This window comes from Dermacentor variabilis, chromosome 10 (genome assembly GCF_050947875.1).
Source record: "Dermacentor variabilis isolate Ectoservices chromosome 10, ASM5094787v1, whole genome shotgun sequence".
Lineage (NCBI taxonomy): Eukaryota > Metazoa > Arthropoda > Arachnida > Ixodida > Ixodidae > Dermacentor > Dermacentor variabilis.
In genome coordinates this window covers 33220537-33248405 of record NC_134577.1, presented here as the reverse complement: position 1 = coordinate 33248405, position 27869 = coordinate 33220537, and the positions used below count along the sequence as shown (strand labels likewise).

At 43.8% G+C, this 27869-nt stretch overlaps 1 protein-coding gene across 4 annotated transcripts in view; it reads left to right on the top strand.

Moving 5' to 3' along the window:
- Lar (tyrosine-protein phosphatase Lar) overlaps nt 1-27869 on the top strand; it is a 104073-nt gene that overhangs the window by 37988 nt on the left and 38216 nt on the right. For all 4 annotated transcript variants that reach the window (XM_075672250.1, XM_075672248.1, XM_075672252.1 and 1 more), the window contains 11 exons: nt 4766-4890; nt 6374-6560; nt 7744-7941; nt 8289-8381; nt 8993-9182; nt 10194-10401; nt 11626-11812; nt 12997-13091; nt 14204-14420; nt 25926-26098; nt 27576-27758. In XM_075672250.1, the coding sequence (XP_075528365.1) occupies nt 4766-4890; nt 6374-6560; nt 7744-7941; nt 8289-8381; nt 8993-9182; nt 10194-10401; nt 11626-11812; nt 12997-13091; nt 14204-14420; nt 25926-26098; nt 27576-27758 (1856 nt within the window). The remainder of the gene's footprint in view (nt 1-4765; nt 4891-6373; nt 6561-7743; nt 7942-8288; nt 8382-8992; nt 9183-10193; nt 10402-11625; nt 11813-12996; nt 13092-14203; nt 14421-25925; nt 26099-27575; nt 27759-27869) is intronic.

Sequence of the window (27869 nt, the reverse complement as noted above, 5' to 3'; positions counted from 1 at the left end):
AGAAGGTGTGTCTTGTTCAAGGCCAATTTCGTGACCTATAAAGAAGTACTATCGTCATAGCGAGCAGAACATTCATGTTAGTGGTTCATCGTAACAAGCAAATAATAGCAGTAGCATAGTAATGCAAACCAGAATAGTTGGCGAAAGGGGGCTTAAACAAGCAACTGGAGACCTTATATGGCTGAAGGTTGCTTCAATATACAGGTCTAGGAATGGGGGTCTATGTTTAGTGTAGTGCAGTTCTCCTTGCGACACACTTCAGCCTACAGTGTCACTGTGTCGTGGGGAGTGACCTTGTCAGTACTGCTTAATGAGTGCATAAAATCTTGAAAATAACTTTGAATAGACATAGCAAATTTGTTTCAAACAATACAAAGCATTCACAGGAAGAGGGAGGCTTAGATATCTACAGCGGCCTTACAAGGGACACCTTGGACAGAAGCCAACATTTTGACAAGGGGCCTTGTGATTGTCATGGCAAGGCTGTAGTTTTGGCAGTTGTTGTCGGGGCAGTTGTAGCCCTAACAATGTCTCTGCTTGTTGAAATGTTGTCTCCAGTCTAAGGCTTCCCCCTTTTCACCCTATGTAGATTGCAGTGAATATGTTCTGCTTTTGTAATTACCGGTGTGACAATTGCCAGGTTCTACGAGTAAAGTAAAAGTGCTGGTTACCACTGAGAACCCAACTGCACGAGTGCTTCTGCAACCCCAACACTGAACTCTGAAACGATTATCACGCTGTATTTGCAGCGTCAAACTCATGCATAGGTCTGCCACATCGCACGCCAGCAGAGTTGATGCACGTTTCCTTTCGGGAAAGTGGTTGTCTCTTTCTATTTATCTGTCCTATTGTTCTTTTACACTCTTTGTCTATCTCGTGTATATGTACACAGCGGGCATGTAACCATAGTTGTATTTGTGCATAGCCTCTAATTGCTCCTTACTGTACGCTGTGCAGCTGACCTCTCTTTCTGGTTGCATTGGTGAGATGATATGCTCTGTATTTCCTGGCCACTGTACGCTGAACTTTGTATAGGCATCTCTGTCTTGACCTTCTTCGGTGAACACTCCCTGTGTTGCATTCTGCTCTCCTATATCTTGCTGCTCTATGCTCTTACCTGTATATTTTTATAGTGCCATCTTCCTTGCTGACTTCTTTTTTTTCCAGACTCTCGCCTCCGAATTTCTTTCCCACCTTCATATCATTTACAAGAAAGAAAAAAAGCTCTTGCTCTCTTTCTTACACTCTATCTCGCATTTTGTTAATCACTCTGTTCAGCGTTTACTGTTGATGTTCAACCATCACGTGCCCCTGTGAACATTTTTAGGTGCTTCTTAGAACGTGAGCATCTCATTTATTGTTAAATTCATTGTCAGCATATTCTGTGTACCGGGAGTTATGTAGTTGCGGCTTGAAAACTTTGAAAAGAAAGAACTTTCTGGAAACCTGTAGTTTGTTTGCACTCAGATCTTGTATAAGGGGGGTAGTTGGTAACTTGGCAACTAACCGTTGCCCGCTAACTTATTTGGTGAGGGCAAATACCTGCCTGGCCCATCTGAAAGTGGTGGGAAACCATTGTGGAGTACACACCTGTCTGCAATTCAGCCACACTAAGTCAAGCAGAGCCAGCCAAATAGACAACTTTAATCGTTCGTGGGTGAAATATTGAACCAGTGACTTGTGATGCCTGCGTTCTAATTTTTTTGGCAGCAGGGCCAACCAATTGGTCAATCAATCATTTGTTTAATCAGTCAAACAAGCAACTTTAATCAGTCAGTTATTAAAATATGTTCAATCAATCTATTTAGCAATAAGTACCACTTTCACCTGTGTGGCCAGGTTTTATCAGTAGTTGGCCTCCAAACTGTTCAAACATATCAAGAAAGTACAAAATACCGAATACGTTACCAAGCAAACGAGTGAAACGCACTAGGGAGGTTACATCTTTATGTAGAACCAAAAGTGCATGCATGCTTGGGTTATATGAGAAGTAATTTTCAAGTTGTCAGACCATCTAAGCAAGTCTCCGTGTGCTATAGCACCGCTTGGCATATTTAAATGCAGCCTAACTGGAGCTAATATTACTACATTACAGCTTTCACATAAGTAGTATTAACATTAAGGGGCCACTTTGTGGGCACGGATGCTCATGAACGTGCATCTATGAAAGAGTAAATTTGTTCAAATCATGAGAGGTGTGGTGTTTATGGTAAGCCTTTTTCTCCTTACTTTGTCACGTACAACTTGTATCAGTGGCAAGACACTGTCTGATGTGTCTTATTATTTGCCAGAAGTCATTTTGTTACAACAGAATCTGGGAAAAAATTTGTACCTTCTGCAATGTGTTTACGCCACTGTAATCGACAATCTTAGGCATTCTGTTATCTTTTCACACCTTCATCCCTCATATGGTTAAAGCTAAATTGGAAAGCCAAAATAGTATGTTTGAAATTAATCTAGGAGAGCTACACCAAGCGCTTGGGCATCCAAACACTTGATCAACATCACTTAAGGTATGCTTTCAGAGTAGATATTGCTTTGCTGAATTACTGAGTATAAGGTTGTTGGAATGGGTTTTGCATTTCCAGCTTAATTAAAGAACAACTGCTTCTGGAGATGGTAGAGTCTCGTCTTGATTCAAACTGCATCATTCAAGCTGCGCAGCTGCAGTCTGCTAAAATTGCACGGAAACAAGAATAAACTTTCGTCTGCTTGCTTATTCATTTGACAGGCTTAACTCCTACAAAGATACCAGCTATAGCAGATTTGTCGATCGTGAGAACAGGCCAATGATTCATGAAGGAACACAACCTTCACACACAAGAGTAGCTGGAATTGTTGTTAAATAGGGAAAAGTTCTCAGCGTTGCGGTGCAGCTGTGTCTAATGTTGAATAGTCGTAACCTTAGATAAGCAGTGGCTGAGCCTAAGGTCTGCAAAACGGTTCTGTAAAACAGACATTTGTTTTTTCTTTCTTTCTTTTACATTTTTTTTTATTTCACACTAAAGTATATCAGTTTCCATAGTTATCATCGCCCATCTTGTTATCACAGTTATGAAATTTATGGTGCGACACCAGTCAGTGAATGCTATGCTGCTTCTATCTCATGGGGTATCTGTGCCGCGCATATAAATCACTCTTCAGTTGTGCGAGTTCACATGAGGCGCCATTTTGATGCCCTAACCCTTACGAGGCGCACATTTATCTGGGAACTAGACATTCAGTAGCAATTTTCGTTTAGACGTGTATACAAAAAAAATTTGCCATGACTAGCCTACATTATCACATCCAATATCTGAAAGATAACTTTCTTCCTTTAAACATTGTGGGATCGAGTTGTTATCTCTTCGGCAATGCAAAATCAAAAGCTCATAAAATAATGAGCTGACAGTTAACAAATGTCATCCACGGGCTTAAATGTTATCACTCCCCTATATGAAGCTCCCTTACATACTTGCAAGGGTGCCTGAATGTTCTGTCAATTCACTCTGTCAGGCAGCTGAGACCAGTGCTAAGGGAAACGTGAGCTGGACAACATGCACAATTTGTATATGCCTTCAACAAAGCACTTCTCACGTGCCAGTACGTTGGAATGCAGCGGCTTTAATACAACATGCAACAAAGTTGTAAGATAATTTTCTTGATACTATGACACTAAGGGAAGAAGTGTTGAGTTGGCCAACGTGCATAATTTGGACGTCCCTTCAACAAAGCATTTGTCTAATGCCAATTAGTTGAAACGTAGCAAATATCACAACATGTAAGAAAATTGCTGGAAGACTTCGTTGGCGCTGGGACACAAAACAGGGACTCATAATAACTGAAATCATTTGGAAATAGAGGGTGTCAGTAGACCAGTGAAATAAAATTTGAAAAATTGCAAAGGAAAGCCATTTAATTCATTTACTCTGGATGTACTACGCGTATGATTTTCCTTCTGAACTAATGAAAAACATTATGTATCTATGCACAAAATGCAGGAAAAGCTTGCTTCAAATTCCTGTCTTTATTTCTGAAAGCACACTTGCTATCGATTCTACACAGTGTGTTCACCACCACCAACAACACGACATGCCTGTCACATCAAACTGCATTTGCTAACATGAGATTGTGCTTCAAGCTGAGACCCTTAGGCATTGTGCTTTCAATTTTCTCAGGGACTGGACGAGACCCTGTGCAGTATCTGCAGTATGCAGTAAACAAATTTTTATTCAGTATGTAACAAATGTATGCATAAACAATTCATAAAATAAATACATGGGTACAACAAAGTAGCTGGAATAGTGAAAATTTTAGCACTTAGACGGGTCATAGCAACTGCAGCAACACCTTGCAGCTCAAAAAGGGCCCTGTCGCAGTAAGGGCTGAATGTCAACCAAAGATATACCCAAGCTGACAGAATGAATAGTGTTAGTCTCTCTGCAAAAGCGGCACCTAGGTTTTAACGACATTGACCAAACCAGTGACACCACGGCAGCTTGAGGGAGGCCAACCATTGGAAATCAGTTGAGAATTCAAGATGGGAGGTATACCATCCAGTCTATGCCTTGTCTTATGTTTTCATCTAGCTTGCGCAGTTTAGTTCTTAACCCACCCAAGGTATTGTTTCCGTAGGCTTCAAAAATTCACGCACACGAGCAGGTAACATTTCGCTGCAACATGCGGTTGGTCATGCACACTTGGGAAAAAAAAAGAACTCACCTGCCTGTACGCATTCCTTTAATATGTTTGCTTTGTCGTCCTGCGCACTTGGATGTCTGTGCAGTTCCTGGAGAGCCACGGACGGTGAAGGTGACCGCGCTGAATAGCACGGCACTGGCCGTCTCATGGAAGCCACCGTCCAACCGGGATCGAAATGGGCTCATCCGCGGCTACCAGATTCACGTGCAGGTGGGAGCCATGGAGGCAATTCATCTATGAATCATTTGACTCGTTGGAAATCTTTTGACGCGTTTTGACACTTTGTGGACATGGGCTCTTTCGCAATGCACCATCTGATTGATTTCTGATCAACTTATTTGATGGTATTTGAAATTTTGGCAAATTTCATTGCAAGCTTTGCCACAGCATTTGTTTTATCAAATGTACAGACAAAAATGACGTGATGAAATATATAAAGGAAAAAATTTCCTCAAACCTTTCATGTTATCGTTTCAGAGAGCTGTAATGCGAGAGCGTTTGGAGGATTCTATCACTTGATGATATCCGTGAGACACTCACATTGAATGAATCTAGAGTGTTTCACAAAGCACGTGTGAGAGATTTTCCAGGAGAATTCCACGAGCATTTCATTCAGAGTATTTTCCTGCGAGTATTTTTGTGTGAGAATTCAGCAGTGGTGCACTTTAATCGATAACCTATCTAGCGGGCTTGAGGAGACACTTGGTATAACGTGCACATAAGTGTGCAGTTGAAGAGCAAATAAATGTGGCAAATGATGGACTATATATATGCATATACATATTGTTTCTATGGCTTGTTTCAGTGCAGGTTCTTGTCAGTATATCTTTCTAATGAGAGGCATTCAAATAGCGAAGTTCTGCAGTCAAACTGAACTCCTATGTTTGGGCACTGCTGGTTTCAAATGTTGACCTGCTTGCGTAAAAATTGCTCTAGTTGCTTAGCGAACTTATCACTTATGAGCCAGTGCTTGCTTGTCTGATGATCTGTTCATAGCTTGGCAGTTATTAGTCTTCTTTCCTGAGCAGCCCTGGAAGTGTGTTCAACTTGGCAGCATTTAGCCAGAAGTAATCGTTTAGCACGTTTTCTGGCTGGCTGTAGTTGTGAACCCTACATTATCCATAATTAAACGTTAAAAGAAACTGAATGCCATGCTGGACAGTTTTAGCATTCTGCCACAACTGTACGGTTGTACTGCTGGCCAACTGCTAGCTTTGCATGTGACAAAGCTAAGCCACGCCAGATGTGTGGGCAGGGCAGTTTGTCAAGGCTCGTAAGAGGAAGCTGGAAGTAGTCGAGACAAAAAGTTGTAACACTAGAGTTATGCTAGAACCTTATTCTCAAATCATTCACTTGTATTACATGAACCTTAGTTTCAAGTTTCTTTTGCAATTTTAAGAGTATAAATGGCTTCCGTTTTTACAATTTAGCAAATACAATTATTGTGCAGTCGAAACCCAGTGAGCCAACGACCTCAGCATAAAAAACCAACACCAGTCTAGACACATGCAATGTTTGTAAACACAACAAGAGTGTTGGCGGTGCATAGAATTGTACTTCCTGTAGTGCCACGCACAAAATTTTGCACAACTGGTGTATTACCCTTCTGAAGTTCTGTGACACGTCGAGCAGGGCTCAAAGTCTTCTTTTGGGTTACCTGTTTCCCGTGCGAGCCATCGCCATTCCCGTGCAGGAGATGAACCGTCACGGGGACCTCATCAATGAGCCCCTGCGATACGACGTCGCCGACGAGACTGCCGAGGAATACAACGTGACGGGCCTGCAGCCTGACACCGAGTACTCTGTCCAAGTGGCTGCTGTCACACGGAAGGGTGACGGCTCGCGCAGCCGTCCCAAGATGGCCCGTACCCACGGCGGAGGTGAGAGTGAGCCAGTGCTACCACTCAGCGCTGTGCCAGGTTGGATGATATGCAAAACCCTCTAATGCATTTTTTTCCACACACCTGCAGACATCAGAAATCATGCAGCAGTCACTGATGAACTATAATAAAAAAAAATTCACTAATTTATAGATAATTCCTTTAGCAGACATATATATATATATATATATATATATATATATATATATATATAGCTGCACAGTTGAAGCATATCAGGGCTCAGATCATGTCCGCATAGTCGGTATGCAAGTTTCTAAAGAACTATCTGTACATGTGCGGTCAAATGCGTTGTCATCACACTGGTTATTTTTCCAGAGAGTCTTCTTTAAGCACTGCATGCTGCAACTGCCACTTTTACTGTTGAAGCATATGTGAAGGTGTTGTAATTTCATACGTTTCCGTCACCTCGAAGACTGGTAGTTGGTCTTTGCTTAAGCAGTCGCCTGTCTGTTAGGGCACTTTGATAACACGTGTGAGCATGGTCACTGATACACTGTAATGTTGTTGTTTTTTTTTTGTTTTTTGTTTTTTTTTTCTTTTTTTTTTTTTTTTGTGCGCAGTGATATGCTGCCAATGAACTAACGCACTGACTGATTGTAGCAAAGACTGTAGTAGCTCCCCTCTGGGAATAAGGAAATGGGAAAATCTCTCCAAAGGGCCTTCATAATTCTTCAGGAGCATAATCAAGTGCACACTGTTGTGCTTGCAAAATCCTGTTCACAAAAAAATTTAACTAGGCGTAATTTGAAACTTCTATTTGAAATGTTCTAATGCATAAAAGATGCCAGACATGGTACTGGCTTCGTGCAAATTCATGCAGGCAAGTTCCTCAAGTTAAATTACCAATGCCAAAGTTGCTGAAAAAGTTAGTGCAATTGAAAAACAATGTGTTCTTTGTCAGTATTTTCTGTGTCAAATTTGGGTGTCCTTGTATGCTGTGTCAGGAGGTCAGTCATCCTTAATAAAGTGTGTATTTCTGAAAAGGCATGTGCTCAGGACAAGCTTTAAAAAAATGAACAAATGAAAAAATGTGCAGTATCAGCTCCCTCCTTTTTTCTTCTTCTCTCTGCTCTTTTTTTTTTTTTTTTTAATATCACAGGTTGTCAGGTATGCAGGTGGCGTGAGCTCCTAACGAGTCTCAATGTCTTGATTGGAATTGCAGTCCCTACTCGCCCGGAGCTTACAGCCCGAATCCACACGGAGGACCAACGCCTTCGTGTTGAACTCCACTGGTCTCGGCCAAACCACACCTATGGAGAGCTGCTTCAGTACAGGCTGCGTTATGGTCGCATGGATGGGGGTGCTCTGGAAGAACGTGAGATTGAGCCCATGGACCAGCACATCACCGTGGAGAACCTTGGTACGAGGAGCTTGCAAGGAACATACTCTAATTGTAGTGTTAGCAAAGGTAGTGACATTCTTTGAGAGAATGCAGCCAGAAGAAATGTTTGCAGCACTTCCCCTAACTTTTTTTTTACAAAACATGTCTGTAAAATTTTGCTCTGCGTCATGATAATGTCGGTGGTGTCAGGCCTAGCATTTCAATACCAGCTTTATTATCAAATTAAAATATGGGTGTCTCTCAACTTTGATACTTGCTAAGTGTCGTTCTCTACGCGTAAGAAGCTTGTGGTAGAGTTTCTACAGCTTCAGTACTATTGTCAGTGCTCCTTTAAAGGAATGCAATGTGCCTTTTTGTCATTCCAGCGCGAGGGGCAAGGTACGAGTTTCGCCTTTCAGGCAGGAACTTGCTCGGATGGGGACAAGAAGCCATCACGTTTGTCAGCACACCAGAAGGAGGTATGCAGACATCTTCGCCCATACTTGTCATTTTCATTTCCTTGTTTCTTTCTTCTTCAAAACCACCTCTAATAATTAAAAAATACTATCGTGCTCCTGTCCAGACTTTTTCCGTGTTTTCTTCATGCGTTCTCATGCTTTTCCGACTTGTTGAACCCCATCGAGGAGCCATAATAACAATGAAGCACGAGCAATAACGATGGCAAGATAATGGCTGTGGCATCGTTACAACAAAAGCGTGATGTTGACGTCACTGAAGGCATGCCAAGGTTGCGAATGATGATGGCATGCCAATGACATTGATGACAATGGAAATTTCAAGTGTGTCCAGTTACGAATGCTATCGCATAACATAGATTCTCGTGTGCATAGGATCTGTACCATTTTTCTTTTTCAAAAATGTTCCTCAGATTTATTGCCTGCTTTAATCTTTTTTTTTATTATTTGCTTTTGTTTTGGAACCAACTTCTTTGGAGACCACCGAACTTTTACTAGTCACTGAAAGGTTCAGGTGATTTTATTCGCACATTTCTGTCTTGACTCCTAGCGCATTTGCATCGGGATAGAACTGAATATCTGTAATGAATGCACGCTGCCTACCTTTCTTTCAGAGCCCACATCACCCCCGCAAAATGTGACCTTCCGACTGCAAAGCCCCACCACCGTGGTGTTCACATGGGAGCCCCCCAGCCCCCTGCATCGCAACGGTCACATCACCCACTACAGCGTCCAGTTTCGACGACGGTCATCGGACTTCAGTGCCGATGATCGGAACACTTCCCACACTCGGGTTGTGTTCAGGTGAGGCCACAGGCACACCTCCTTTTCAGGCAACACCTTTTTTTGCTGTCATTGTGTTCATGAGATGAATGTGGTGCTAAGCACCAAATGCAGGAAGATTGCTGTGTGGTTCGTGGAAAGAGGTACAAACACAGGCACTGACTACCAGATGAAATTTATTGGTCGCAGGACTTATACATAGAAACATGGACAGTTCCTATTTATATAGTCTGGTTGACATCATATTTAAGGTACAGGTGAAATCTCCAGTGCTTTTCGTAGCAAAAAATAGGTTGACAGTTGTGGAAGTCATCATTTACACAAAAGCAGTTTCAACATTTTTTACCTGTGTACCCGTTAATTTGCAATGGTTTAAACTAACTTATTTATTTATTCATGTTTTGCCATACATGTGTTTTCAAAACGCTTCAACTACTTCTTGAATCTGCCGATGTTGCCACATGTCTGCAATACTGTGTGTGGTAACCCTTTCACCTTCTAACCATGTTCCTATGTACACATTCTTTAACCAATAAAATTAATCTGGTAGTTAGTGCTTGTGTTTGTACCCAGTTCCACTAAACACACTTATCTCCTTGCAGTTCAGTTCTTTGTAATACTTTCATATAATGAACCTCGATCAACTCGGCCAAATCGCTATCCTAATTCAACGTTATTACGTACTTAACTTCGCATGAACATTTTGAACAGGAGGTTGGTTGGAAGGAAGTAATTGCAATGGCACACATTACATAGCAATGAAGTAAAATGACATTAATGACAACTCTATGAATGCAGTGACCTTTTTTCAGCAGCAACAGAAGACCTTGAAAGTGAGAATCTGCAATGCCGTGTGGCCTCGGGCATGATCCAGCGCTAGTCCAGCCTTGCAGTAACGCTAGGTGTGCAATTATCATGCATAATGCATTGACAGTCAACGTGGAAATGGTAGACTTGAGGCCAGAGCTGAGGGAGATTTAGTTTTACTATTAGTTTGCAGTAATAGTTAGCAACCTTCGTTGACCGCCGCAGCTCCCTCGATGAGAAGACGGACTACTTCATGCGTGTGCGTGCCTGTACGGCCAAGGGCTGCGGTCCCTGGGGCGAAAACCTGACGGCTAGCACTCCGGGCGACATTCCGTCGGCGCCGACCAACGTCCAGGCCGTGGCCACTTCTGACCAGTCAGTCGAGGTCTGGTGGGACGAGATGCCTTACTTCAGAGATATCCTCGGCTATCAGGTGGAGTCTGTTGTGTTTGCATGATTTTGCAGCTGTCTTTGCCTAACTTTGCCTCATCATGGCACTTCATTCTATTTAGTGTCTTCTTGTGATACAAGATAAATAATATTACTGTGTACAGTAGACCTCTGTAATTATTCAACATTTCCTAATTCAGTCCTCCTTTTATCTAAATCGTGTTCATACATCCCAAAAGCAGGGGTGTGCAAATACCAAATTGTAGGTTTCGAATCGAACACGGAATGAAATCAGGGAAAAAGAAAAAGCCAAATATCGAATTGAATGTCAGATATCAGAAAGTTTATCACAAAGTTTAATGCTTGCAAACTTCCTGCAAGAAAACACAGTGCTGCTTGGTAGTCTCATAGCATTGCATAACAAAAATGTTGGAAACTAGCAGCAACTTAGGTGCATAGAAATCAAGATATACAGTAAAGTCTGCTCTGACTAAAATGAATTCTAAATCAGTATTGCAGCACCGATTACACCTCTGTTCTAGTAAATGAAGGTCTGTAAATTTCTTTTTCAATAGTATATCTTTTTTAAAAAAATTCATATGCTTTCTCTCCCTCTGAAGCTAAAACAACTTGTGACAATATGTTGTGCTGATTACCAATGAGGTTCTCAATTTAATGGTGGACCCATGTTTTATGGCAATCTTTTACTTCATAGAAAGCTTTGTTTCCCAGTTTTCCTCCAAAGTGCAGAAAGGCTTCCCTTCTTTCCCTTCTTTACCTTCTTTAACTTTGTCTTATTCCATCACGGTTCTTCGTGTGGGACAAAAACCCATTTTCAAACTTTCTTGTAGCTAAGCAAGTATAGTGAAATCGCTTTATAAAGGATCAGGATATAACAAAATAATGGATATAACAAAGTAAGTGAAATTCCCCTTGAAATCCTCAGAGACATTGATGCAGTACATGCAGTAATGGATGTAACAAAGTAATTCTGGCTCTCCCGTCAACTACATTATAAGGAAGTTTTACTGTATTGAGTTATGGCCTACGCCATGTAAATTGATGCTAGCGCAAACACCTTGAGACAAGTGCACAATAAAGAAGATGGACAGCTGCTTATGGAGTGTCTGATTTATGTCATTTCAAGGTGTTCCGAACTGAACACCACTGTCTTTCAGCAGCATGTAATTTTTATTCAGTGGCCTGACTCATGTCTAACCCTCCCCCCCCTCTCCCTCCCCCCTCTTTTTGGTTTCTTTCTGTGCAGGTGCTGTATGCTCAGACGGCCGTGGAAGACCTGGATCAGTGGGCTGTGAAGAAAGTGCCGCTCACGTGGTCAGCCGAGCTGACAAGCCTCGAAAGCCACACAGTTTACGCCATAAGAGTGGCCGCCTACACGCGGGAATCCCTGGGCAAGCTTTCCGACCTCGTGACCGTCAAAGTCACACCTACAGGTCAGTCATGCATTGTGCGTGCACCAGGCTTGCTTGTCGTTGCATCAGTAGCAGGATTGCATATTCTTGTGTATTTCTGCAGTCGTCGGCGAGACCATGAGATTGCTGTAGTAGACAAGTTGTATGTGACAAGAAATAATTCGAAGGCACTCCTGCCATCGGAGTAATCTCTTATTTGTGACCGGCAAGTTGTGCAGGGGATCACTGTTACATTGGTATTTCGAGAAAGTGGTCGAGATGTGCATTTGCTACAAGTCATTAGAAGCTACAGTCATGAGAGGTCCTGAGCTTTCTATAAGTGCACATTGTAGAGACCTGTTGGGAAAGGCGATATACTAGATGGGAATGCAAGCTGCTAATACTGGGTTTCTTTAGGCTAAGTTCCACGGAAGTGGCATAGCTGTTATGGTGTTCTGCTGCATAGTACGGGCTGACGGGTTTGATTGTCTGCTAAAGTTGCTTTGTTTTAACCGGAGCAAAATGTGCCTTTGTATTAAGGCTTGAACCACCAGCCAGTTCAGCTAAAGCCCATTGCAGAACGAATATCTCTCCCAGAAATTTTCCTACTACCCTTCTGTTGCATCAGTTCACCCAATCCTAAGCCTGCAAATTTCCTAATCGCATTGCTCGATCCAATCGTCTGCCACCGTTGGCTTCATTTTCCTTCTTTGTCACCTATTCCACTGCACTATTTATTTATTAATTGAAAATACCTTACAGGCCCCTTGACAGGGCATTGAGTAAGGGGGGTAATAAAAATGCAAAGTAACTCGACAGAGTACAAACATACGGCTTAAATTTGCAATTTAACACAAAGAAATGGAGGAATCGATGATGTACCACTCCAGTGCTACTCTTCCACTTTTCGCATTAGATTACCAGCCCAACTTGAGGCTCTGCTGTATACTAAGGAACCCTGCACTGGTCCAGATTAAATTGAAGCGCTGGTTGTACAGTATTCTTATAACTCAAGGCGGGCTTTGCAAAAAAAAATCTAGTCAAACCATTATAGTAACTGTTTTTATGTGCAAGTGGCATTCTTAACACAGTGCTCCTCAGTTTTGCCCTTACATTTTCAGGTATTGTGCGGTGGTTACTGTGATGAAACCATTACATTGGCTTTGCAGAGTACATTGTTTGTTTTGCAATGTGTCCCTCAACACTGTGTGTTGTATAATTTCCAGATGTTCCAACACAGCTGCGAGCGTATGGCGTGACCACCCACGGCATGATTTTGTCTTGGCGACCTCCTACACGTCTGGACTACATAAAGTTTAACGTAAGCCCTTGCTGTCAATTCTGGTTTTCTTATGGGGTGCAGAATGGTGCAAGTCCATCACATACCTTCACAATTTGTTTCTCTGAGATCAGTACATTTTTTTAACAGCATTTACTGGTTCTTCAATGTGCATTTGGGGACACTTTTGGGCATTTGTATCAGTAATGGCGTATATTTCCCAGTGCCCACTCTGTTTGGCGAACATAAATGTATAATATAATTCAGCGGGCTAGGTGGTGTTCTTTCTGGTACTTAGGTTTTGATGTCATTGATTATGCTAATTAGCTTTGACATTATGGTGATTGGGTTGTGGCATTGCTAATTATGTTAAGTAGGTTAGCTTTCTGTGCAAATATCGAAGCAAAGCATAATACAAACATTAGTCGAGCAATCAACTCTAGAATATGCACGAAGTAAACAGCGATCAGCCATAATAGAAGGCGCAGATTAACCTGCCATACATTCAGTAATGCTGCACGGAAATGAGCTTTTTGTATTTCATGTTCACTTGTTATTTACCTGTAATCCAAGTTCGCATGAATGTATGCATCAAAGGTGTTGTTCAGGCCTAGCACATACCACATTTGCTCAATTCTAACATGCCCTCGATTGCAACACGCACTAGACTTTCACTGCCAGAAATGAAGAATGTAATACTTTTTGATAGTTCATTTACCACAATTTTATTGTAAGAGAAAGAATGAAATGACAATTTGGTCTCACTTGGAACAGTAAATTTATTGCATCTAAGTCACAGAGGAGTGTGGGCACCACATATCGTCACTGTCGGAGAACTTGTCATTACCGTCATCAGCCACGAGGATCTCATCTCCTAATGCCGTTCACAGCATGTGAGGTACCGAATTCCTTGAAACACGTCGTAGACCATGGCAGCCTGATAAACTCGTGTAGTGTACACCGGCTGAAGCTCCTGCAGCAGCATGTGGATTGAATAACGGCGATCTTTTATGCCAGTGATGGTAGGTTGTCACAATTGCAGTTCTCGGTTTCGCTCTAGATTCTAGCGCTCACATCATTTCTTGCAAAGAAAAAAAGTATTCATTAGAGTCGAGTAAATATGACAAGTGCTTATTCACGTCTTGGCCCCACAGATCTCGTACAGCGCACACAAGGAGTTCTATGATAGCCGAGGCAGCCCGCAGGAGCTTCCGATCCCGCCGCAGAGTGTCCTGTTGGACGTTGGCACGACAAACTGCACCATAGAGAACCTGATCCCATTCACAAGTTACAAGGTCAACCTGACGGCCGTGCCACGGGACGGGTCGTACCGGCCACCTGCCAAGATCATGGTCACCACAGCCATGGCCGGTGACTGGTCCTTTCTCGATACTCTTAGTTTCTTGCTTTCTTCTTTGATGCAGTATTGACTAACGGAGAGCTGGAGTGTCACAGGGCTTTAACTTTAGCTTGCAAAAGCCCAACTAAATGAGCACATTTTTGGGAACACAGCGGCAAGAATTTGGTAAGGTCAGGACTGACACAAACAGTTCTTCGGTACATCAGGTTGGTGAAACTGGGTAGTGGGGCTCCTGAAGTTGAAATGAATAAGGGCTGATTCACACTTACGACTTGAGGAGGTCACGCAAACAATCGCGACTGGCGACTTAAAAGTGACTCAAGGCGACCTATGTTCACACCGGCGAGTGCGAGCAGCCAGTCACCTCACTGAAATGTGTCGCGATATGCGGTTCGTGTCTGCTCACCATGCCATCACCACGTAATATAAGCGTCGGCGTATACAGACGTCCTGTTGCTGCGCTTCTGATAACTTCTGCAGTTTTCCGACTGAAATGATTGAGCAGTGAGCGACTAGCCTTAAGGGGGGACACGGGTCTTTGCGGCGAAAAAATCACGAAAAAATCGATTTTTTGAAAATGAAATTTTCGATATCTACAGCTAATATTCCTTTAATTCACCAAGTCTCGAATCTCAGGGAAGAGTATTTCGTCCGCAATATCAATTTATAACATCACTGGGAGCTGAATTCCGCGCAAAAACAGCCCTTTTTATCGCGGCGCGTAGCTCTTTTTCTATGCGCGCGATCTCAGCCATCTTGGTCTCGTTGGAAAGAGGAGCCTTCCTTCTTTAATTTCCCGCCAAAAGTGACTCCGTCGGTACGCCAGTGACGTTGAAATCCGGGGAGGAAAAAAGCCCGAACGCGCGATCCGATTCGTTGACTAGCGCACATGACCAAAAACGCGTGCTGTGGTTGGCTGCGCGAGGTTCCCATCGTCTGCTCCACTCCGGAGGCAACGCGACCGCGCGTCTCGTAGGTTTGTTGGCACATGCCCAACGATGTCCGATCCACCGGGAAAGTTCGCCACGAGGCACAAGTTCGGCAAAAAGAAGAAGCGATCAGCTTACAACTTTCAAAAGCGCTCCATTCCTTCTGAAAGCATCGAGAGTAGCTCGCCACCAACCGCAAATGATGCCGAAACCGCGGACGATGCCGAAGTAGGCTTAGCCAGCTCACAAATGAGTGAAATCATTACAGACAGCGGCCGCGTTCGGCGTGACACTGCAATGTTGCAGCGTGCGGATTTGTTGCAGAGGGAGATGAATGCTCAAAAGAACTTCGAGTTCTTGCGTCAACGCCAGCAACAAAGCGGGTGTCGGATTTGCTCACTCGCGCCGACGGCGTTGCAGCCGCGCCAGTCGACGCCGAGGCAGGCTTCGCTATCCTCAGTAGGACTCCGTGAACGCACTGATGTCGTTTGTCAAGTGCAAGGTGTGCGGCGGCAGCGTCGCAGGAGGCAAAAGCGAACGGTAATCTGGCCTCGCCATAAAGATCATTATCACTTGCGCGTGTTGCGGCGATATCGCGTCGGCGCGGAGCTCGACCCGCGTGAACGACAACCTTGCCGCGCGCGCGATGCAAGCCACCGGGAATCGGCGAACGGCGCTAAATAACGATGTTTTTGCCGCATTTCGGTGGCCGTGGTCAGAGCGACTATATTCCTGGTGGCTTTTTGCCACTTTCACTGCAAAATAATGCAAAATTATTTCTGTACTTTTGATTAAAAGTGAATGTATTCCTTTTTTCTCGTTTTCTCAAAACACCGACTTTTGACTTGTTGCTGATTTGCCGCGGCGATATCTCTGCCTTCAAAGCAGATAGAGCCATAATTTTTGTTTTGGCTTGTAGCTGAGTGTGCAAGGTACACAGTGGTAGGGTCAGATTTTGGAATTTATGCTTTAAAAATTTTCAATTCTGCTTTAGATCAGATAGTGGGGTAGCCACAATTCGAACAGTAAAGATTGAATTGCTATAAAATTACTAATATTTGTTGTATCAAAATAGTATTCCTACCATTGTGTTCCTTATGTTTTCTAGTACCCAGGCATGTGCCAATATGAATTTTGTAGCGCATTTTTTTCCCCTATTGTTTGTGCAGATTATGAACAATGAATTTCATTTACCTTGTGAACTAAATGGCCTATTGGAAAAATAATTACATATTTGAAATCAGCACAAAAGTCTTAACAAGAATAGAAAGTTTCATGAATATTGATAGAAGACGTCATGGACATTATTTGAAGTACAGTGTCCCCCCTTAAATCATTGCTTTTGAAGAAAGGCGACCATCAGCGACCAACATGGTCCCATGACCTCTGTCGGTCATCAGCTTGAATGAACCCTAATTCCAGCAGATACCACTCTTGATGAAAGTATGTTCCTACCGAAGCTTGAGAAATGGACAAGTGTTACCTACAGGCAACACAGCAGAAAAAGAATATATATATATTGCCAAGTTTCAGTATAGAGTACAGAATTTCTGGCTAAATAGGCAGGAAGTGCCATTTTTCAGTTTAGGCAAGGACGCAGGATGAGAAAGGGAAGTTCGGCACACTAATCGCTTTGTTCTGAAAGCATGATCAGAGGCGACAGGTCAATGCAAGATCTCCGGCTGCAGTAGTATCACATGTAATGTAAAGCAAATGCAATGTACACCTGTGGTTTGCATATGACAAGAGCCGTCTGTACAAGTTCCAAAGGAAGCCATAGATGGCTTGGAGTGAAGCCCAATTCCAGTTTTCTGCCTTGTGTTGCCCCTCCCTCCCCCCTCTACTGCTGAAAAAATTTTCTTGGTGTGTCTTCCACATTTAGATAGGAAATAAACATTTTTCTCTGGTATTTATATGTCTCGTCCTTAAAGGGCTAATAGAGAATTTATTAATCTGAGAAGGTAGAAAAAGGTCCAGAAAGTGTTCAACTTATGTGGCAGTTAATTTTAGAGTATGTCTATCATAGTCACATTCAGACTGCAAGCCCCTTAGCGTGACTAGGCACATTGTGTTGGAACACCAATTTCAACGCCTGCTTTGCTTGAACACCCATGTTCTTCTGCCTAAACTAGGGTCCTGCTTGCATCAAAATAATGCCAAAATATTACATTTAAGACAGGTTTCTATTTTAATGTATTTGGAAGCGGCTGCTGTTGGATTCCCCTTTCCCTTCAAACTTTTCTTGCCTGTTGTCACAATTTCAAGACATACCGAATCTGAATTTTGATGCCATGTTTAATCATGCATCCTGACGTCATTTCATCATCCTGCAATTATATGTGAGCATGTCACAGTGGTTTGTCCCAGAAAGGAGGAGGAGTGGCGATTGGGGTAATCCTGCCTCCACTCCAAAATGTTTTCGCTTGTCTCATGTCACCAAATAGGCACAAGGAGTGTGCTTCCCGGCTTTCCTAAAATTTCTCCTTTTCTTTTTTTTCTTGGTTCTTGGACACCCCACAACCTAGTCACCGAGGGGTAATATATTGTTCGCATTCACTGCCAAACCCTCATGAAGTAGAGGGGTTTAGGGTGGTGAAGTCGAAGCTGTTGGATGGGAACAATGCTTCGTTCTACTACTAGTGTAGCACATACAGACATTGACAATAGAAGGCACATGAGTACATAGGCACGGTACTGTTCGTGAACCGACAAGCCCACATTGCAACACTTGCTGTTCATAAACGCTGCTCCTTCCCCCCAGCCCCCTTTCCCGAAAGCACTGTACTCAGAAAACAATGTTCTGCACTTGGTACTTCCAACGATGATAAACACTCCAAAAGAGTCATACAGATTTATTCATTCAGGTGCGCATATTGTGGTCGTCGTCTCTGCAATACTGACTGTTTTGGAGGCTGCCATAACATGCGAGATGGTGCACCCGTTGAGTTAAGTACAGTGCGATGACCTGCGAATATTACGGCGTTATTTCGTGCTAAACAACCATTTCAATTTCTCTTAAGGGGGGATGCGGAGATCAATGTCGAAAATCGCAAAAAAGATCAATTTTCGGCAACAACGCGTTTCGGTATCTGCAATGCCTAATCTACATTGTATCAAAATGGTTTAACTGAAAACGCACTAAAAGTGCCAGAAAAAAATTAATTTATGAGTTCGTAGGGCGAGAAAACAGCTTTAAATCGCGTAAAATCACCGCAGTTCGCGGAGCCCTAACTCGTCTTTCCCGCCACCGAACGCCGCCTTCTTGGTATCGTTCGAAAGCTCGAAGTTTCGCCATTCCCTTTCTGAATTCTTCGGTCGTCGCCATCTTGTAACAAACACACAAACACAAAAGAAGCGCTGGTCTGCTAGAGGCGGTCACACGGGCCCTGCGATGAAAGCGGGCCTCCGATTGGTTGCCGTACTGAAAGGCGTCTCGCGATTGGTTGCTGATGTAGCAGCGGGCAAGCTGGCAACCACAGCGGACCGCAGTTGTTACTGTTTCTGGTGGAGGTGGACGGAGCCGAGACGGACGGATGCCGACAGCTAAGTTCTATTTCTATTTTTGTTTCTAATTGCAGCGGCGGGAAATCTGAATGGAGATAGGGCCAGCATAGAAACGTAGGTTGCAGAGAATTGGAGCACTGCGAAGCCAGGCGAACACTTAGCCAAAGTAGGGCAATAAAGTAGGTCGTGGCCAACACATAACAGTTAGGACTAAAGGTTTAATGGTTAGGGCTAAAAGTGTGTTTCTTTTTTTGTCCTTTTTTCTGTTTTATTTTTCTTTTTTCCCCTGGTTATTGGTTTAGTTATTTTACTAGCTCGCTTTATTCTTCTAGAGATTCCCAGTAGTCTTTATTATAGTTAAATTTTTTCCTCACTTTTACACTGTTAAATAACAGTAGGACAGGAGAATTCATGGGACGACCGGCTAGAAAAGCCAAGGAGGAAGGTGGGGACCTCGTCCAGTGTGAGAGGTGTGAACGATGGTGTTATTTGGATGAAACGACATTCAAAACCGTGGCGGAGGCGGAAGGGAACGGCTTCGTGTGCAGGCTGTGTAAGGTGATTGAGAATTTGGAGAAGCAGCCAAAGAGTGAAATGGCAAGGACAAAGGAGGAACTCGAGAAAGAAAAAACGAAACGCGTAGAGTTTGAGGAAAGGGTTGAGAGGGAGTGGGCCTCAAGAATGGAGGCTGTAGAACGGAAATGGAGTGAGGAGGGAGAGAAAGGGCAGCAATTGGAAAAACAATTGAAAGAGATGAGAGAGAGAGAAGCTGAGAGGGAGGTACAGCAGGAACTGAAGGAAAAGGAAGCAGGAGGATCACCCAGTGGAGCAGAATTGGGGGCGGACACGTTAACGTGGGGACCGCGGGAGACACAGGTTCAGAGGGATGAGACGACGGGAGGCAGAGAAGGCGAGGAGGCAGGGAAGACCCAGCCGACAGAGACAGGAGGGAGGCAAGATTTGCTTGAAGACAGAAAGGTCTGGGTTGTTGGAAGCTCCAACGTATCGCGAATGCAAACAGCACTCCTCAGAACAGTGCAGTATGACAGAAGAGTGAAGGTCGAATGCATGCCGGGGGCTTGATTCGAAGCTGTGGCGGAGAGAGCCAAAAGCAAACTGAATGAAAACAGAGAGGGAAGAAACCTGGTAATTTTGCACGCTGGGGTGAATGACGTCCTGCAGAATAGGGGGCGAATGCTGGGCAGACAGATACAAGAGGGAGTGGCGAAATTAAGGGCGACCTCTGAGGCGGTGCACATTGCCCTGTGTACTGTCCCAGAGGTCAGGGGACAGGGCCCTTTCATTGAAGAACAGGTAGTGGCGGCAAATGTAATGATTAGGGAGTTGGGGCGAGCCCTCAGGTGTGATGTGGTGGAGGTGAACAGAATGATTGGGGGGAAAAACTTCCCCCCTTTCGGCCCGGATGGCATTCACTACACTACACCAGCGGGATGGCAGGTAGGAACGAGGGTGGGTCGTAGGGCTCAGGCTTTTTTGCAGGCACGCAGGGCGACCCTGCATGCCAAAACGTAAAAGATGAAGGACAGGGGAGGGGGGGCAGGACAGGAGCACGGAGGAGGAAGAGGAAGAAGAAGGCAGTAAATGTGGGGTTCATCAACATGCAGGGGGGAAGAAATCGCATTAAGTGGGACGAAATAGAAGAACAGTTACAAACGGAAAATTTTCAGGTATATGGAGTTGCCGAAACCCATTTAAGAGATGAGGAAGAGCCACCATTCATTGCGGGATACACCTGGGTTGGGTGCAACAGAAAAAGGAAAGAACGCAGAGGAGGAGGCCTTGGGGTGCTAGTGAAGGGACAGGACTGGGAAAGGGTAAGGGAGAGCTGCAGTGAGCACATGTGGCTCAAGGGCACCGTAGGGAATGTTGAGACAATCCTGGGAGGGGTGTATCTGAAAACGGGGAATGAGTCGAAAGAGGAGAATGCAAAACATTTAAAATGTATGGCCAAGGACATCAGGGAGTTAGCTATGAAACGGGAGATAATCATCCTAGGGGACATGAATGTACATTTGGAATACTTTGACGGGGCGACAGATGCAACAGGGCAGATGTTAGTAGATTTTTGTGAGGCCCATGATTTTGTGATAGTTAATACTGAAATTAAATGCGACGGGAAAATAACATGGGAAAGAAATAACACCCACTCGACAATCGACTACTGCCTAATGTCCCACAAGCTGTATGAACGGTTGGGATGCATGGAAATTGATGAGGAAGGTACAAAAAGCCTGGGGAGTGATCACAAATGAATCAAAATCAGTTTTGGAAGGACAGTACCACTGGTAGAAACTAAAGAAAGGAAATGTAGGAGCAAATTGAATGACAGGCAGCTACAAGAAGTGGCAAAAGACATTGAAAGCATGGTATCCAAGCAACCGCAAAGGGCATGGACATACGACGAGTTAATAGGTATTTTTAAACGGGAGCTAGAGAAGGGACAGATTAGGAAACTAGGAAGTAAGCAGGGAAAATATTAACCGAAAAGCTGGTGGGACCGAGAAGTTAAGGAGGCCATAGAGCAACGCAAAGATGCGTGCAGAAAACACAGAGCAGCGAAGATAAGGGGAGCCACACCAGAAGAGGTGGAGACAAAATGGGAGGATTACCTTGCAATGAAAAGAGAAGCATTGGCATTAATTCAAGCCAAGATAGCAAAAGGTGGGGTACAGTAGATGTTAGAGATACGAAAGAAAGACAGAAATGCCTCTAAGAAATTTTGGGGACACATAAGGCAACAGAGTAAGAAGACAGAGGTGGTTCAGCACTCACTGACCACACCAGAAGGAACAAAGGTAGAGGGAGAGGAAGTTCAGGAGTATATTAGGTTAACAATAGAGGCAGCATTTGCAGAGCCCGTGGGTAGCGAAATGGAGAACAATGACAACAGCAGGACAGAATTAGAGGAGGAGTACAGAAGGATGACAAGTAAGGAATGGGACAAAATTGAACACAAGGTCCCCGTGGGAACAGCGGCAGGACCTGATGGCATACCTATGAAATTGATAAGCATATTAGGCCAGAAAAGTGAATTAAAATTGCGACTGCTTATTGAACAAATAGTAGTAGGGGGAGATGTTCCACAGGACTGGAAATCAAGCAGAATTATATTAGTTTACAAAGGTAAGGGAAGCAAGGACAACATTAAATCCTACAGGCCAATAACTATCACATCAGTCATATACAGAGTAGCAATGCAGATGATGAAAAAAAAAATGGAGGAATGGGCAGAACGTGAAGAGATCTTGGGAGAACTGCAGAATGGATTTAGAAGGAACAGAAGGCTGGATGATAATTTATTTGTTATAACACAGTGCATAGAGATAGCGACAGCCAGGCAGAGACCGCTATGGATAGCTTTTTTAGACATTAGAGGAGCCTATGATAATGTAAACCGAGAAAAGTTATGGAGCCAGTTGAGGGAATATGGTCTAGATAGAAAGGTGATTGAGTTCCTACAACAAGTTTATACAGATAATGAGGTAGAGATAACATGGGAGGGGGAAACTACAAAGCCAGCTAAAATAAGAAGAGGTCTCAGGCAGGGCTGTCCATTGTCGCCTCTGCTTTTTATGATTTACATGAGCCAAATCGAAAAGAGATTAGAACAGAGCACAATAGGAACTGACATAAGCTATATGCTGGAACGGCAGAAGGTAGCTCAAGTACTAGCCGGACTGATGTATGCAGATGAATTGGGACTGCAATTCAGTAGAGAGAAGTCTGGGATAATAGTATACAATGAAGAAAGGGGGGAACCATTGGAAATACAAAACACTAAGATTGATCATGTTGAAAAATACAAGTATTTGGGCATATGGCTAAACGAGGGCAAAAAGTACTTGAAAGAACAGGAAAAAATTATGATTGAAAAAGTGAAAAGGAACTCAGCTGTAATGAAACACAAGGCACTTTGGAACTATAATAGGTACGAGGTGGTTAGGGGCGTATGGAAAGGGTTTATGGTACCTGGCCTCACATTCGGAAATTTAGTACTGTGCATGAAATCGGAAGTTCAGGCATGCATGGAAACGAGACAGAGAAGTGTAGGCAGGTTGGCCTTAGGAGCACACGGGAACACCCCTAATGAGGGAGTGCAGGGGGACATGGGATGGACGTCATTCGAAGGTAGAGAGGCAATAAGTAAACTAAAATTTGAACAGAGACTCCCAGCACTGGAGGAAAAAAGGTGGGCAGGAAAAGTGTACAAATATCTGTACATGAAAAGTTTGAGCACAAAGTGAACACTCAGAACGAGGACGCTGAGGAATAGATACCTACAGCCGAGGGAGGGGGTCCAACGTGGTTCTAGTATGGGAAAGGAGGTGAAGGAGACGGAAAGAAAGATATGGGAAGAAAGAATGCTCGGAAAGCCAGCGCTATCAATGTATAGGTCACAAAAACAGGAGATTAAGAGAGAGCTCTTATTTGATAACTCGCGGGGCAGCTCACTATTATTCGAAGCTAGGACGGGTGTTTTGAGAACGAAAACATACAGGGCTAAATTTGAAGACGTGGACCTTCGGTGCACAGCTTGCGGAGCTGAAATGGAGACCACTGAGCATATAGTGCTGAGATGCACAGACCTTCGCCCGACCCTGGCAGAGGGAACAGTGGCAGATATGGAAGGGGCATTAGGTTTTCCCGGGGAACGAGGGCAAATAGACGAGAAAAGAGTGGCAGTAACGAAGGGGAGGCTAGAGGATTGGTGGAGGAAGTCAAGGGAGAGATAAAACAATAAATCGGGGAGATAATGTTTCCTCTACTTTTTTAGATAATTATTTAGGGGGGAGGAGGGGAGTGAAAACTAGTGTAAGGTAAAGAGGATATAAAGAAAGGAAAAAAATATTATAAAATAGGAGGGGGAGCAAAAGGCTAGGTGGCGCCAGCCGCCGCCCGTTACAAAGGGTATAGCCGTCATCCATCCATCCATCCTGCTTTGAAAACTACGCCGGCGTGTTTCTTCGTTTGACACTCACAGAATTCGGATTTATGAAAGCTCCCAGGTCAGTGATGGATCGTCGCTCGTTCGAAAAGAACTTTTAAATGAAGCATGCCTTCGGAAAACGGAAGCGCAAGCCTCCTACGGCGAGAAAAAGACGGCGGCCAGCGGGAGAAGCGCAGAACCCAACTGAACACGCAGATAACGTGCCGCGTTATCTTGCACCGTGCGATTCCAGCAGCGAAGCTGACAATCTCCCTGTGACATCGACACTGATAACCAAGCCACCGGAAGACGTGCCAACGGAGACTCTCGCATCGGTGCGTACGGCCGCGCGAGTCAGTAACCGAGATCGCGTTGTTGAAGGCGACGCGGGTCGAAGGTCTCCATCGCCGGCAGAGACGGTGTGCGTTTCCGATGCATCGTGCGACAGGGACACGCAGCCTGCGAGTGAGCCCCAACCGCCGACGAGCTACATACTGTATGGTGACTCAAGGCTCACCAGACGAATCGTCGCACGATTCAGACGCGCCTCGAGCCGCGTTTTGTGCCAGCGGTGACTGCAGAAGCGCAGGCATGCAGCGTTCGCGACTCCCTTCGCGCAGTGTCCGCGACTGAGCGAAGCAGCAATGCCAAGAACAAATTTCGGCCCCTTGTGACTGTGTGTGTGACTGTGTTCATTATTATGCCTGTTTCCGCGATGAACTCTTTGATCGCTAAAACTCTGTGCCCAAGATGCCAACAGCGTTCTGGGGGTGTACACTGCGTTACCAGGCTCGGTCTGGCAGTGAAAATGGTGGTCATGCACTACTCCAGACGGCACAAGAAAAGGATAAAGAACGCCTGAAGAAGGCATCCAAAGCCCACCAAACAATGAGGCAAAGGTGTAAGAAGATGCCTGACAGCAATGATTCAAAATATTACAGCCCTGGTGCTTTTGAATAAATTTGCAGTGCTGTTAAAACTTTGCAGCCAGTTTTCTCAATTGCATTTTTTTTGTCAATCACCTCGCTCGTGGAAAGCGTAGCACAACAGTGGCTGGACAGATTTTGGCCCAGTTTGTTTTGCTGTGATCCACAAGCTGTGCTGTACTTCAAGACAGTCTTGAAATGTTTCTTTATCTTTCCATTATTTACTTATTTCACAATTACTACATGGCTCCATGCAGCGAAGCACAGTCATGTGCATGTTATGTTGAGCAAAAAATTATTAGCGCTTTAAAAAAAAAAAATCGAACAGTGTCTTGATGTAGATTAGACATCTGTGCAAACATACAAAGTATTCCTTGCTCCCTATCATGTTTCGTTACTGTGCCAGGCTTTCCACAAGCAAGGAACTTAAAAATTCTTATAAAACAAAAACTAATTAAGATATCCTAATGAAATTTTAGATTTGTCTTTTTATTGCAATGTGCAGTGTGTGTGCCAAATTTCAGCCCTTTCTGTCAAGAAACAAAAAAGTTAATTCTGATCCTTTCCTCCCCCCTTAACGTGCCTACTAACTGTACTCACCAATGGCGTGAAAATAATTTTGGGATGTTTTAACGTCGCATAGTATTTTTTATCTGCAGATCAAATGTTTTTTACTTCAGGATAAAAATTAAGGCTATAAGAGGTTAAGAAAAATTCCAAAGTAATACCTTAACATTATCTACAGTGGCACACAGTGTATCTTTGCATACACCATCTGCCACGGTGGCTCAGTGGCTATGGCTCATTGCACTGCTTAGATCCAGGTCGCGCCTTGGCTTCCGACCGTGGCAGCAGAATGCAAACATGCGTGTGCTGTGTATTGGGTGCATGTTAAAGAACCTCAGGTGGCCAGAATTAATCCGGAGTCTCCATTACAGCCTGCCTCATGATCACATTATGGTTGTGGCACGTAAAAACTGAGAATCTATACGGGAAATTTTTCCTACACTACCTGAAGTGTTTCGTTTAATTAGTGCAGAACAGAAATGTGTGGATGCTACAAAAATGCACAGATAACTGCATCAAGGCTAACAAGTTTGTTTGCTTTATTCTTTATACCTCCCAGAAAAAAAGAAAAAAAAATGTTATAAAACTTTCAGAAAATCTTCAAGTGAGGATGAACTGACATTTGGGCTGTCTTTACTGTAGCTCCAAAACCAATGGTGAAGCCGGATGCTCTGTGGCCAATCAGCAATGGGGACGAGATCACCGTCATCCTGCCCAAAGCCTCGGAAGAGTATGGTCCCATCAAACAGTACTACCTTGTCGTCGTCCCTTCAGAGTTTGCCACCAAGGAGCCGGACGATTACAAGATAGAAGAGGTGTGTCCAGGCTTGCCTGTGTCTTTTGCGTGGCAGTTTGAAATCTGCTATCAAGCAGTATAAAACTAGAAGAGGGAGGTCCTGTGGTTCAGAACTGTGAGGGAAGCTTCCTGTGAAGAAGGCCCTCCAGCATGGAGGAAGGCCTCACCCTAACAAAATGATGGCTACCCCATAAATGTGACGCTTCTTGAAAGCACTTTACTAACTTGAAAAAAATTAAACGCAATTAATGATTCTGTTAATCTTGTTGCAAAAATGACTATTACATGCAACATCCAGTTGGTTGGTCTATGTACAGTGTGCCTGCAGACCAATCAGGCAGTAGGTGATATGCTAAATAAGTCCATCGAAGAATGTAACACAGGGTGAATGCCACAGAGTATTGTAACATATTGAAAGCCATCATCTGTGCCAATGTGAAGAAGTAATTCTGTAACTATAGGTTATGGTCTATTACAGCCTATACAATAGGATGAATACAGTCAAAACGAAATTGGCATGTCACAATTATTCTGATGAAAATCTATCAGATTCACCAATCTGTAATATTCACAAGCTATGTCTAACTAGAATTTGTTCTCTTCTGCTCTCACCTCCTTATGTGACAGGGTGCAGATGCCTGGCTGCCGACACATTTAATGATACAACAGATGGACGCGGAGAAAAAAATAAAGGGGGATGGGGGGGGTCGCACGAACTTGCCGTGGGTCTCCCGATATTTGAAAACTCCTTACGGCTGATGCCGACCACGGTCGATCCTTTTGCGGTGCCAATGACCGCGCAGAGTGATGCCTGGTGACGTGATGCATATTCCCCCTTTTGTGTGTCGTGCAGATTGGCCTTTAACGAGCTTACGATAACCCACAGAAACCACCGGCCATAAAGATGGAAAAACCCTCCTGTTTCCGGAAAGAAAACTGGAAAGCAATACTTTATAAGCAATTGAAGGTTGCCATTAGGCACTTTGCTATTTCCTCGGCTTCAGAGGGAAAAAAGCACTTAATTTTTATTGACAGACATTCTATCAATAAAAAACATTTTCGTGACCTTGATACACGAACTGAGTTGTTATCAGTGCTGGCATACAGATTTGGTATTCCCTTTAATAGGAGTAAAGCATACTATACATCTCGATTAATAGGTACCCGAGTTACTGATAGCTAGCAAGATTCTTGTTAAGTAACGGGATGAGCCTCTTGAGCATGTGAAGCCCTGTGTTTCTTGCACAACGTTCGGAAGCATATATGTTTGTGTTAAATTTTCTGATATTCAATATTCAGATTTTCTTTCTTGATTCGATCTACTGTTGTTCGGTATATGCCCACCCCTTACAATTAATGTCATTTATTTGATGTAGCACTGGTACAACGCACCAACTACGTACTTACTCTTGTGAGGCTTGCCCTCGTGTGCTTTGCTTAGGCACTTTAGATCCCATAATTTGATTTTCATGTAATTTTGAGGCCTTGTCTTGCAGTTGATGTCTACACCTTTGGACGAAGATGGTCCCTACATAGCGGCAGCGTTCGTTCGCCAGAACATGCCCGAACGGTTTGTTCTGGGAGACATGAAAGTGAACGGTGGTTTCCGAAACCGCAAGCTACAACCGTACCGGCGGTACCGAATTTTCGTACGAGCTGTTGTGGACACTCTGCAAAAGGTGAGATTGCGACGAGGAGGTGACTGAAGCATGCCTTTCTGTAAAAATTTTAGTTTAGTATGTCTGTTGGCTTTCTCTTTGCTAGTGTCTGCTCGTCGTTTTGTATTATCA